The 14380-nt window shown below is 36.6% G+C and overlaps 1 protein-coding gene across 1 annotated transcript in view; it reads left to right on the forward strand.

The window, feature by feature from the left end:
- The window catches only part of Gk1 (Glycerol kinase 1), a 125156-nt gene that overhangs the window by 97700 nt on the left and 13076 nt on the right, over nt 1-14380 (forward strand). Inside the window, exon 8 of the mRNA XM_067137454.2 lies at nt 6533-6670. Coding sequence (XP_066993555.2) covers nt 6533-6670 — 138 coding nt within the window. The remainder of the gene's footprint in view (nt 1-6532; nt 6671-14380) is intronic.

Consider the following 14380-nt stretch of genomic DNA (forward strand, 5'->3'; position numbering starts at 1 on the left):
GAGTGACTCTCTATCTACTGAATCGTAGGCCTTCTGAAAGTCAACAAATGTTGCCACGTAGGGTGAGGCGCTTAGGTTTTTGCAAGTGATGTTGGTTTTGAGGTTATTATTATTATTATTATTATTATTATTATTATTATTATTATTATTATTATTATTATTATTATTATTATTATTATTATTATTATTCATCAATAATAAATATATTATTGACAGATAATACAACGCAATTTACCAAACTTACCAAGGTATAGATGAGTTTTCCCTGTTTGATAGAAACCAAGCTAAACCATTGAAACTCAAACAAATAACAATAAAATCTACATATAAGCATCCAATTAAACTGAATGTCTTATCATATCACCGTGCGGTGCTAAAGACAATGACACTTGGTTCTCAGGTAGGAGATAGGGATTTGTGCTCAGATTGCCTTCACTTAAAACACAGTGGCACGTATAAGTTAGGAAATTTGTTTAGAAGGGTTATAGGATGGTACATTCAGGGAAACGGGCTGGTCCAGGGAGCGGTGATATGGGTACAGGGTTTTAGAAGTCAAGTAGGGATGACATAAAAATGTTAGTGTTGAACTGTAGAAGTATTATAAAGAAAGGAATAGAATTAAGTAACTTAATAGATATATACTTACCAGATAATGTAATAGCTGTTGAATCATGGCTGAGAAATGATCTAATGGATGCAGAAATTTTCTCACAGAACTAGAGTGTGTATTGTAGAGATAGGAGATGGTGGTAGGAGAGGGAGTATTCTTTCTGGTGAAAGAAGAATTTGTAAGCTACAAAAAAGTTAAAGATGACAAACATGAAATTCTAGGTGTAAGGCTCATTTCTAAAGATAATAGGCAACTTGATGTCTTTGTAGTGAACAGAATAGGGAAGGGTAACACTGATTCTGATTCAGAATTATTTGATAAGATAATCAGCTATGTAGGCCACAATATGGAAAGGAATGTGATTGTAGCAGGAGATCTCAATTTACCAAATGTCAATTGGGAAGGTAATGCAAACGACAGGAAGCATGAACAACAAATGACAAATAAGTTAATATGGGAAGGACAGCTGAATCAGAAAGTGATGGAACAACTAGAGGGGAGAATAAATTATTTACGTGGTGCTGGTAAAACCAGATGAGCTCTATAGAGAAACTGATGTAATAGATGGTATTAGTGATCACAAAGCTGTTTTTGTCATAGTTAAAAATAAATGTGATAGAAAGGAAGGTCTTAAAAGTAGGGCTAGAAATCTGTCTGCAAACAAATAAGGATAGAAAATCTCCAGGATGAGGAAATCAGACAGAAATACATAGATAGGATTAGTGAGAAGTTCCAAACAGTGGACAGTAAGCAGGTTCAGGATATAGAAAGAGAATGTGTGGCATACAGGGATGCTGTAGTAGAAACAGCAAGAGAATGCCTGGGAACAACTGTGTGTAAAGATGGGAAAAAGTGAACATTTTAGCCGAATGATGAAGTGAGAGCAGCTTATAAACATAAAAAGAAGGCTTATCAGAAATGGCTCCAAACAAGGGCTGATGAAGACAGGGAATTGTACGTAGCTGAAAGAAACATAGTGAAGCCAATAGTTTTCAAAATCCGCAGCCTACTTCCAGTCACCCAACCGGCTCAGGAATAGAATGAATTAAGCCCCCATCTAGCGGCGAGGTTAGGAAAACATGATGGCTGCCGAAGCCCGTCGCACTCCTTCGGGGCGACAACCAATGAATGACAGCTGAAATGAAATGATATTGGAGAGTGCTGCTGGAATGAAACATGACAGGGACACCTAGAGTATCCAGAGAATAACCTGGCCCGCCTCCGCTTTTTCCAGCACAAATTTCACATGGAGTGACTGGGATTTGAATGAAACATGACAGGGACACCTAGAGTATCCAGAGAATAACCTGGCCCGCCTCCGCTTTTTCCAGCACAAATTTCACATGGAGTGACTGGGATTTGAACCACAGAACCCAGTGGTAAGAGGCCGGTGTGTTGCCACCTGAGCCACAGAGGCTCACTCAAAACCAATAGTTGTTGAATCCAAAAAGAAGTCGTGGGAAGATTTTAGTAATAACCTGGAAAGGCTAGGTCAGGCAGCAGGGAAACCTTTGTGGACAGTAAAAAGTATCTTAGGAAGGGAGAGAAGAAGGAAATGAGCAGTGTTTTGGGTGATTCAGGTGAACTCATAATAGATCCCAGGAAATCACTGGACAGGTAGAGGGAATTTTTTTTTTTTCTCAATATGAAAGGAAATATTCCTGGTGGTGTCACGAACAACCAAGTACATGGGGAGGAGGAAAATTATGTTGGTGAAATTACGCTTGAGGAAGTGGAAAAGGTGGTAAATAAACACCATTGTCATAAAGCAGCAGGAATAGATCAAAATCGAATCAAATCAATACTGACATGCATTTAGGGCAGTTGCCCAGTTGGCAGATTCCCTATCTGTTGTTTTCCTAGCCTTTTCTTAAATGATTTCTAAGGAATTGGAAATTTATTGAACATCTCCCATGGTAAGTTATTCCAATCACTAACTCCCTTTCCTATAAATGAATATTTGGCCCAATTTGTCCTCTTGAATTTAGATGAATTTAGACCTGAAATGGTGAAGTATAGTGGAAAGGCAGGGATGAAATGGCTTCTTAAGAGTAATATAATTAGCATGGAGTGTAGGTAAGGTACCTTCAGATTGGAAACAAGTAGTAATTGCATCTATCTGTAAGCAAAGGAACAGGAAGGATTGCAACAACTATCGAAATATCTCATTGATTAGTATACCAGGCAAAGTATTCACTGGCATCTTGAAAGGGAGGGTGCGATCAGTGATTGAGAGGAAGTTGGATGAAAACCAGTTTGGTTTCACACCACAGAGGTGCTGTCAGGATATGATTTTCAGTATGCGCCAGGTAACTGAAAAATTCTATGAGAGAAATAGGCAGATATACATATGTTTCATAGATCTAGAGAAAGCACATGACAGGGTACAGAGGGAAAAGATGTTTGCCATACTTAGGGACTATGGGATTAAGGGTAGATTATTAAAATCAATCAAAGGCATTTATGTTGACAATTGGGCTGCAGTGAGAATTGATGGTAGAATGAGTTCTTGGTTCAGGATACTTATAGGGGTTAGACAGGGCTGTAATCTTTCACCTTTGTTTTCGTAGTTTACATGGATCATCTGCTGAAAGGTATAAAGTGGCAGGAATGGATTCAGTTACATGGAAATGTAGTAAGCAGTCTGGCCTATGCTGACGACTTGATCTTAATGGCAGATTTTTCCGAAAGCCTGCAGTCTAATATATTGGAACTTGAAAATAGATGCATTGAATATGGTATGAAAATTAGGCTTTTAAAGACTAAATTCATGTCAGTAGGTAAGAAATCCAAGAGAATAGGATGTCAGATTAGTGATACAAAGCCGGAACAGGTAGATAATTTCAAGTATTTACGATGTGTGTTCTCCCAGGATGGTAATATAGTAAGTGAGATTGAATCAAGGTGCAGTAAAGCTAATGCAGTGAGCTTGCAGTTGCGATCAACAGTATTCTGTAAGAAGGAAGTCAGCTCCCGGACAAAACTATCTTCACATCGGTCTTTTTTCAGACCGATGTTGCTTTATGCGAGAGAAAGCTGGGTGGACTCAGGATACCATATTCATAAGTTAGAAGTAACAGACATAAAAGTAGCGAGAACGATTGCTGGTACAAACAGGTGGGAACAATGGCATGAGGGTACTCGGAATGAGGAGATAAAGGCTAAGTTAGGAATGAACTTGATGGATGAAGCTGTACACATAAACCGGCTTTAACGGTGGGGTCATGCGAGGCGAATGGAGGAAGACAGGTTACCTAGGAGAATAATGGACTCTGTTATGGAGGGTAAGAGAAGTAGAGGGAGACCAAGACAATGATGGTTAGACTCAGTTTCTAACAATTTAAAGATAAGAGGTATAGAACTAAATGAGGCCACAGTACTAGTTGCAAATAGAGGATTGTGGCGACGTTTAGTAAACTCACAGAGGCTTGCAGACTGAACACTGAAAGGCATAGCGGTCTATAATGGTGACGTATGTATGAATTAGGCAGTACCATATGGACCGGGCGAGTTGGCCGTGCGCGTAGAGGCGCGCGGCTGTGAGCTTGCATCCGGGAGATAGTAGGTTCGAATCCCACTATCGGCAGCCCTGAAAATGGTTTTCCGTGGTTTCCCATTTTCACACCAGGCAAATGCTGGGGCTGTACCTTAATTAAGGCCACGGCCGCTTCCTTCCAACTCCTAGGCCTTTCCTATCCCATCATCGCCATAAGACCTATCTGTGTCGATGCGACGTAAAGCCCCCTAGCAAAAAAAAAAAAGTACCATATGGCTGATAAAGCAAGCATGAGGGAGTTTTTAAAAAGCAACTAGGATCGGTGGAAAACGGTAAATGTATTCAGACTCTGGGATGGGTTTAAAGCAATTGTTGAGGAATGTGAAAACAGGTTTGTACTTTTCAAGCTGGTAAGGAATTGTAAAGACCCACTGTTATTATAACAGAGAAGTAAAGAGGTTAAGAAGGAGGTGCAGACTGGAAGGAAACAGAGTTAGAAATGGCTGTGGAAGTAAGGAGAAATTGAAGCCACCTGGGCAACTGCTCTAGATACAGATCAGTATTGATTGATTGATTGATTGATTCATTCATTCATTCATTCATTCATTCATTCATTCATTCATTCATTCATTCATTCATTCATTCAAACACATAACCAAGCGTTTCATCAATGTAAAATATATTTTTAAGGATGTTAAGTTTTTACAATGCATTTTTGAGTTATAAATAAACATTTTATCAGTGTTCGACATACTTTTAAGGACCTCAAATTGCTTCATAGCATTTTCTGCGTTTTTTTTTTTTTCTGAAGATATCTCGCACCCTGAGAATAAGCATCATGCCCTAAAATATATGTTAAGCTAAGTGTTAAGTTCTATGTACTTGTAGAATAATAATAATAATAATAATAATAATAATAATAATAATAATAATAATAATAATAATAATAATAATAATAATAATAATAATAATAATAATAATTTATTTATTTATTGATTGATTGATTGATTGATTGATTGATTGATTGATTGATTGATTGATTGATTGATTGATTGATTGATTGATTGATTGATTGATTGATTGATTGATTGATTGATTGATTGATTGATTGATTGATTGATTGATTGATTGATTGATTGATTGATTGATTAATAATAATATTATTATTATAATAATAATTATAATAATAATTATTATTATTATATTAATTATATTATATTATATTATATTATATTATATTATATTATATTATATTATATTATATTATATTATATTATTATTATTATTATTATTATTATTATTATTATTATTATTATTATTATTATTATTATTATTATTATTATTATTATTGTTATTATTATTATTATTATTGAAAGTTGGAAACTACCTCCAAATCAAAGTTTAACGAATGATTCATTGAAAATGGGGGTAGCAGTCTTTTGGAATGCAAGAGTAGCAATCTGGACTGACTGATATGGCCTTGTATTAATACTTAACATGGCTTTGCTATGTTGATATTGCTAAATGGCTGAAAGCAACGGGAAACTACAGCCATAACTAACTCCCGAGTACATACAGTTCTCTCTGTATGAATGATGTACTGATGATGGCTTCCTTCTGGGTAAAATATTCCCACCCCCTCCCCAAATCAGACATTTATGTGGGGTCCACACGAGAGCACATTCTGTAAATTGGAGCATGGAATGTTAGAAGCTTGAATCATTGTGGTAGGTTACAGAATCTGAAAAGGGAAATGGATAGACTTAAGTTATATGTAGTTGGTATAAGTGAAGTATGTTGGCAGGAAGAGCACGATGTTTAGTAAGACAACTACAGAATTGAAAAACCTACAACCTGTTTTCCAGTCATTGACTGGGCCAGGGATGGAATGAATGAAGCAGATATAGGCTATTAGTACGATGGGGTCGCCACTCCCAAAGTGATTTATTAATGACTGATAGATGCTATGAAATGAGAATGGAGAGTGTTGCTGGAATGAAAGATGACAGGGAAAACCGGAATACCCAGAGAAAAACCTGTCCCGCCTCCGCTTTGTCCAGCACAAATCTCACATGGAGTGACCGGGATTTGAACCACGGTATCCAGTGGTGAGAGGCCGACGGGCTGCCACGACTACAGAATTATCAACACATAATCAAACAGGAGAAATACAGGAGTTGGTTCACTAATGAATAAGAAAAGAGGGAAGCAGATAGGCTACTATGACCAATATAGTGAAAGGATTATTCTTGTCAACGTATAGCATTGAGAAGAAGGCCTACATCAAACTTTCCAAACAACTGAGAAGATGTTGCAGGGGTTCTGGACTCACTATAAATAAGTACTTGCCTGATCTGTCTTTATACTTTTGTGACTTAATACAATACCTACCAAGGTGTAATTTTTTTGTTTGTTTTTTGTTTTAGTGCGACCATTGATGGCTGAAACAACAGCTTTGGGTGCAGCAATAGCTGCTGGTAATGCTGAAGGTATTGAGGTGTGGGACATGAAAAACACACTACCTCTCCCATGTGATGTTTTTAAACCAGCTATATCAGATGATGGTAAGATCCAGACAGATTTTCAAATAGTAATGAAACAAGTATTTAGTCTGCAAACCCCCTGTGAATTAATTAAATGCCTCCATAATCCTGTATTTTCAACTAGATCTGTGGCCTTGTTTAGTTCTACACCTATTATCATCGAATCATTAAAAATCTAGTCCAACCATCTTCATCTTGGTCTTCTCATACTTCTCTTACCCTCTATGGCCGAGTTCATTATTCTCCTAGGCAATCTATCTTCCTCCATTTGCCTCACATGATCCCACACTGAGCCGGTTTAGGTGTGCAGCTTCATCTGTAGAATTTATTCCTAACTTAGCCTTTATCTCCCCATTTCAAATACCTTCCTGCTATTATTCTCACCCGTTGATATATATATTTTTTTATAATTATTTTTAACATCACACCGACACAGATAGGTCTTATGGTGATGATGGGATAGGAAAGGCCTAGGAGTGGGAAGGATGTGGCTGTGACCTCAATACATGAAAAAGGTTTTCCATAGTTTCCCATTTTCACTAAGCAGATGCTGGAGCTGTACCTTATATTAAGGCTATGGCCGCTTTCTTCCACTCCTAGCCGTTTCCTGTCCCATCAACACCATAAGACCTATCAGTGTCGGTGTAATATAAAGCATCTTGTAAAGAACATAAAAGAAAAAAGAACACATTTTTCAGTGCACCACTGTTGGTATTTTATAATACCCAGCAGAAAAGGTTTTCATATTTCTTCTCTTGTGTTTTTTTTACACCTTTTAATATTCTTCTCTCATCTTTAGAAATGGTAGATACAGATTTCATTGTACCCATGGATACACGACATAAAATGCCATCATGTAGGAAAAAATCATATATCATATCTAGTATTTCCATATCCCTGTTGGATAGTTTTTTATTCATGTATTCAGTAGTACGTTTTCTCACTTAACACGTTCTTTTTCCTTGGCCCCTGCAGAAATATCTTAACAAGGTTTTACTGTAGATGTTTTAGAAAGTAGGACTATTAAGCAGTACCATATAAGAGAGGCATGAGGGAAGTTTTAAGAAAAGTAACTATTATCTGTAGAAAATGGTAAATAAAAATCTAAATGGCATATGGGATATGTAGCAGTAGTTGAATGTGAAATTAGGTATGTACCTTTGAAGGCAGTGATGCAGCTCTAAAAACTAAAAAACTAAAAATAAAGTTCCCTGTTGCTCTACATTTTAAGACATAACCATAGGCAAAACTTAATAATGATTGATACGGAAATATCGTGGATCACAGAGGTGTAAGAAGTGGCTGGGGTGAATGGGTGAACAAGGAATTAACAACAGTAGAACTTAGCACAACAAAATTCAATATTTTACCCTTTCCTTTTTTTCTTTTTTTAGTTTAAAATTGGATAGATAGAAGATTTGGAACAAATAACAGTTAAATAGAAAAACAATGAGGTCGTCAGCTTCGATAACAACTATAAGTCTGAAAATCACGTACAAAAACTAGAGAGAATTATCAACATGATAATATATGAAGGGATGAGCATTATAGCTCTGAACAAGTTTACTATTTTATAAGAGCATATTTGCTCCACTAACTTACATAGCCTAGGAGTCTAAGCTCCAAAGTTAATATAGTCCAGCCTCTCACAGGCATACATTTCTTACAACGCACAAGGTTATACCCAACAATCTTCAAATAAGGTATTTTCAGTCACATAGCCCTGGTTTGAGCTTATGTTCTCCTCAACAGTGTTTCCAGAAACATAAACAGGGGCAATGAGTGCCCATACTTAATGACCTTAAGGTAAAGAGAAAATGTTGAACATGATTGGCCATGAACAAAAGGCTAGGAGGTGAAACACTTGCACTCCTTCTAGAAGTTTTTAAAACCCTAAGTGGGCTTATGGCCCAATGATACAGAGGCTAAGCCTATTCTACACCGGGGTGACTAAATGAGAAACACTAAACAGTAAAACAGTGTTAAGAATTTTAGAGGATAAGAAACTTTAGTCACTCCATACCAAGTTGATTGGAATCAACAGAAACACTCTTTGTTCCCTTACATTGCAAATTTCCTAGTAAATATAGATGTTGATTCCCATAGGGAACCTGAAATATTTGTCACAAATAAGTAAATTTATAATATCAATATAGTTGGTTTGTTATTGGATATTATAAATTCCCAGCCAACTCATTCCTGGTTGCCAGCATTTTTCCCTAGTGTGCCAAGTTGGGCTCATCAGTTTGTAAATGGCACACCCACCAAGACGCATGGCTAGTGCATACCCTGGAGGCCACTGCATAGGCTATTTGGAGCCACCAGCAGTGCCAATGCACTATGAGAGACTTTGTCTCATTTTCAAAAACTGATGCCTGCCTGGCCATCAGATGATAAAGATGATTCACTGACACGTAAAAGAACTCCTGTGGGATGAAATTCCAACAACCAGGAATAAGTTAGCTGGAAAATTTTTAATGTCCAATAATGAACCAACTACAGTATATTGATATTATAAATTTACTCATTCAGAACAAATATTTCAGGTTCCCTATGGGAATCAACATCTTTATCAAACACCTACATTTCAGATTGTCAGTAATACTCCTTAGAAACTGCACCTGTCAATCTGCTGTAATATTTTATTAATCTCCATGGTGATAAAGGCAATCCAAGTAATTACCGAGGAATAACACTACCGGTACGGTATTAGACTCTCTCAGTAAAGTATATATGGGAATTTCGTCAAACAGATTGATGAAGTGGGCAGAAGAGTTTAATATCCTCACAAAATATCAGAGTGGGTTCAGGAAGGGTAGAAGAACAATGGACAATATTATGATTGTTAAAACAATAATAGATAAATATTTGAAAAGGAAAGGATGTAAATTATATATTGTGGCAGTTGATTTTATGGCTTTTCATCTAATTTTTTATCTGATTTTTTGATATGCTCTATTGGTGGAAAAATATCTAATTCCCTCCATGGGAACTTAGAATTTCCATTTGGAATTGCTAGGTGGGCATTATTTCCATTGTGGAGTCTTGTCTCCCGTATGCAGTTATCAGACTGTGCCTCTTAAATAGGCTTCTGATAAGTTCACCTGCATACACCCTAGCGTCAGTGGGTAGGGTCTGACACATCCCACTCTGAAGAGTCTAGTGTCAGACCTAAGACGAAATGCTGGTTAATAGAGCAAATGCCTGAAAAGCCATACATCTAATTTTTGATCTGACATATACGTTTGTGATCCGTTCACATATCTACAAGAAAAAAAATAGTTGCCATGACTTTTGCCCCAATCCTCGTAGTTCAATCTCAACTCCTTGCTTCAAAATTTAACATTATCATAACAAACTTTACCTCATTGGCATAAATTAATTTCATCCTCAACATCGGGCAAGACGTCGTCGAAATCGGAAATGTTACCATCCTCTACATCGTCTAGAATGTGTAAAATGTCTATATCATGTAAAATGTTCGGCTTCATGTCTAGAAAAGCATAACAAAGTAGTTAGAATTGATAAAGCATATGTCAGCAAAACAGTACATGCAAGGTCAACTTGAACCCCATTGTTGCCTCTAAGCAACACTCAAATTCAGCAATACATACACATTTATTTATGCTATAATTTAACTTACCTTTCTCACTGGTGATTACTTTGTATCTCCCAAATCAATATCCAATAAATTGATTTGAATTTTCAAGATGACTGGTTCTGATTTCGCATAATTTGTCAGACGCTTGCATTACAAGATGGCGCCCTGAGGTGCAACTACCTAACCGTAATCTTATATTTAATCATCCAGGAACCCCAAATGAAATCTTATGCTTAGGAATGGAAGCTAAAACATGCTGCTTGCTGTCTGGAACATAGTATAATGGAACACACCCAGTGAGCCAAGCTACCATGGCAGGAATTTCATGTTCCTTCAAAGCAAAACTGGGGTTAAAAGAGGTAATGGTATGGCCATGTAGGGTGAAAGGGTAATTTATGATGTAATCTTAATTTGGGGTATATTATAGTTCTAATCAAGATTACATAAGGAATAATCAATGATCAATATTTTTCTATTTATTTATATATCTTTCAAATGAATAACTCACAATCTCACTAATTAAACTTTTTATGAATAACTTTAGGACAGGATTAAAGTAAACTTAAAGCGATAGGGTCAACACTATTTCACAAAATAATGCAAAAAATTGTTTCCTTTTCACGAAATCAAACATAAATTAATGCGAAAAAATCAAGCCTCTAGCCATGGATGATAAAGGAAAACAAAATTGAGATAACAAACAAATTAGAGTATTTGGGAATATACTGTATGTAAGTAGCAATGGGAAATGGATTTTCCAAATAAGGCAAGCAAATTGATGGTTATGATGATGCTTTTTGTTTAAAGGGGCTTAACAGCTAGTCATCAGCTCCTAATGGTACGGAATGAGATGAAATGTAATGACAATTTAAAATTCCCTAATCATCCACTGACCAGAATTCAAAACATGATGATGAAGAATGAATGAATGGATGGATGTGAATTTAAAACAATCAGTGGATCTGACCTGCAATGCCCCACATTCCCAGAAACTAGCATTAAACAATTGTAGTACTGATCAAGGGACTGCCTCTAAAGCACAATACTAAATCGAGGATGCTTGTAGTCTAAAGGGGTCCAAAATCCAGGTCATTGGCACCTCATAATGGTACTTATCGCTAGGAAAGTAGAACCATGGTATTTGTCATGTTGCGGTTCTAATTAAAAATAGCATAGACTCGCGGTATTCCACACATTGCGGTACTATTCATAGGTGATCTAATGCTCACATGTAACACAGACCTATAGCGTTTCTCACATTTCGGCACCATTTACAGGGAATGCAAACCTGTGGTGTTCCTCACATAGGTGTACTAATCACAGAGACTTGTACTGTCCCGTGGTGTTCCTCACATAGTGGGTACTAATCATAGGCAAGGCAGACCCATGGTGTCGCTCACCCATGATGTCGCTCATATAGTGGTACTAATCACAGATACTGTAAAACCCACCCTAATTCACACACTGTTGCTACTAATCATAAACCTATTGTGTACCTAACATAGTGGTACTACGCACAAGTAAAGGCGACCCATGGTGTTTCCCACGTGGTGGTACTTATTACAAGTAGTCTCATGGTTCTAATTCGATCATCCCTTGGTCACCTCTTACGACAGGCAGGGAATACTGTGGGTGTATTCTTCGCCTGCATCCCCCACCCACAGAGGGATGTGTGTTTGGTCCGCAAGAGATATTTAATTTCACTCAAGTCTGCCGGCAAGCTGGTTAGGAACCCGCTATCCGACACCTGGGATGCACCACGTGGGAATATCACCTTTCCCCTTTCTATTCCAGCATAGTAGGTTCATGGGACAAGCAAAATGGAAAGTGCTGGCAGCTCTTTTGGTAATAAAGATTCTCGAAAATAAGTTCCCTAATATAGACTATTAGATCCTAAAAATGGTTTTTCAAGCTGTAGTAAAGAGTAGAGTGTTATATGGAGCTGAAATATGGGTGTAGAAGAAGAAAGTGAAATGTTGAACCAGATAGTAAGTAAGTTTAGTAAAATTGTAATCGGGCTGTTATATTGTACAGTAAATTGTGGTGCAGGATTAATAGATTAGACATTTTAAAGAGAATTATGAGTTATTGATTAAGGATGAAAAGAGGAGAGGGAGGTCAGCTCCTGCAGAGGGCATACCAACACCAGAGGGACAGTTTGCCCAGAGAATATTGATTAGGTAAGGTTAAAAGTATCTTAGAGAGATTGAGATTTGGAAATGAATGGGAGAAAAACATGGTAAATGGGGAGGCATTAATTTACCGAGCATTCTCAGAAGATTTTAAGCAAACCTCAGACCTATGGGAGTGATGGATGTCTGAAAATATTTTTGTGTTGAAATTTGAATTAATATTAAAAATCATTATAAAACATGCTTTTGGCAGATGTGGACAGCACTCTTTACTATATTATACAACAATTTTGCTTCTATCTATTTTCTTCTTCCATGTTATATCTTTTCACGTATTCCTGTACACATACCCCATCAGTAGTAAAATTTTGAAGTACTGACACATACTTCAAATAAGTGGTACTCGTATAAATTAGTTTCCTGTATAGGCACATTTTTTGGATATGAGATATAGTCATCAACTGTTGCATTTTAACATCTTTATTACATTTTTCTCCATGTTACTGGGGTACTATCACCTCATTCGTGAACCATGTGCAACAGCTAGTTGCTGGTCTAGTAAGTGGTTCTGAGAGTCGGGATACCAGTTGCTATGAAATAAGAGTAGACATGTCAGACATATGCAGAGTTGGGGGCCGCCTTGTGCTCTAAAAATCACATGTGAATTAGTTCACTGTTGGTCAGTATTTTCTTACACACTACGTTAAAGGGAAAAGAAAAACTTTAGACAAAAAAATACCAGAATCTAATAAACGAGAAAAATACATACATGGTGAAAAATCAAAATCTGTCAACACACACATTTTAGCGCCAATGGAAAATCTAACCAGTGTCAACTTCAATAGAGATGAAATTAACATTCTGGAAAATGGCCCTAAATGTAATTGGCAATGCACCAACGCATCCACAATAAAGAGTTAGCTAAATTAATAGTGGAAACAGAGGTTGTGTTAGCAGATGTCCCAACAGAAGAATAGAAGGCAACAAGGTATGAGGCTAGCAAGAAAATTTCTAGTATAATTGAGCTAAAGACCACCACAGACAGTAACATAGAGAGAAATCTGCAACAGATAAGTAAAAAGATAAAAGATAATGACATAATCGTAACAAAGGTAGACAAGGCTAATACCGTAGTCTTGATCAATAAACAGAATTATATTAATAAACCAAGCGATTTTTAACAGGAAATAGGTTTATACTGGTAAACAAGGACCCCACTAATATAACACAAAAGAAACTTAAAATTTTGGCAGACTAATTTTTTTATGGATTCAAAAGAAACAATTTGTCTGCTGAATAGGAAACAGGATTACCTACATTGAAGACCCTGCCTAAAATCCATAAATAAGGCATACCAATTGGACCCATAGTTAACTTCAGAAATATCCCCGTGTACAAAACAGCTAAATTTATACAAAAATGTGTAAAGAAAAATTTTAGCTTTAGTTTAGGGACCAGTCTTTTCAATACTATCGAGTTCTGGAACAGAATCAAACACTCAAAACTGTCAAAGGATAACAATATTCACAGCTTTGACATTAAGGATACGTATTTGAACATCCCAGTTGGTGAAACAATCAATATTGTTAGAAAGAAATAATTTTTTCTCGTTCAATAAGAACATTTATAAGTCTAGGGTTTACCGGCATCTGGGATTCTAACAAAAATATATACTGTATATGGATCACTTAGAATCCAGCAAAATGGTCAATAAAATAAAGGAACTAAGATTTATGACTGAGGTACCTGGATGACATATGTGTAATCATTGATGAGCAGGAACTTAAACCAGATGAATTATTGGAACAGTTAAACAGTATAGATAAATATATAAAATTTACTATTGAATCCAAGGAGAACAAAACTCTATTACACTATTACTCTAAAACACTATTACCGGTGATTTCAAACCTAATGAACCTCTGTCTACAAGTATGCAACATCCCCACATCTTGGAAAACCTGAACTATGAAAATGTTGTACAAGGGAAAAGGTGGC

The sequence above is a fragment of the Anabrus simplex genome, chromosome 1 (assembly GCF_040414725.1).
Source record: "Anabrus simplex isolate iqAnaSimp1 chromosome 1, ASM4041472v1, whole genome shotgun sequence".
In the NCBI taxonomy this organism is placed as follows: domain Eukaryota; kingdom Metazoa; phylum Arthropoda; class Insecta; order Orthoptera; family Tettigoniidae; genus Anabrus; species Anabrus simplex.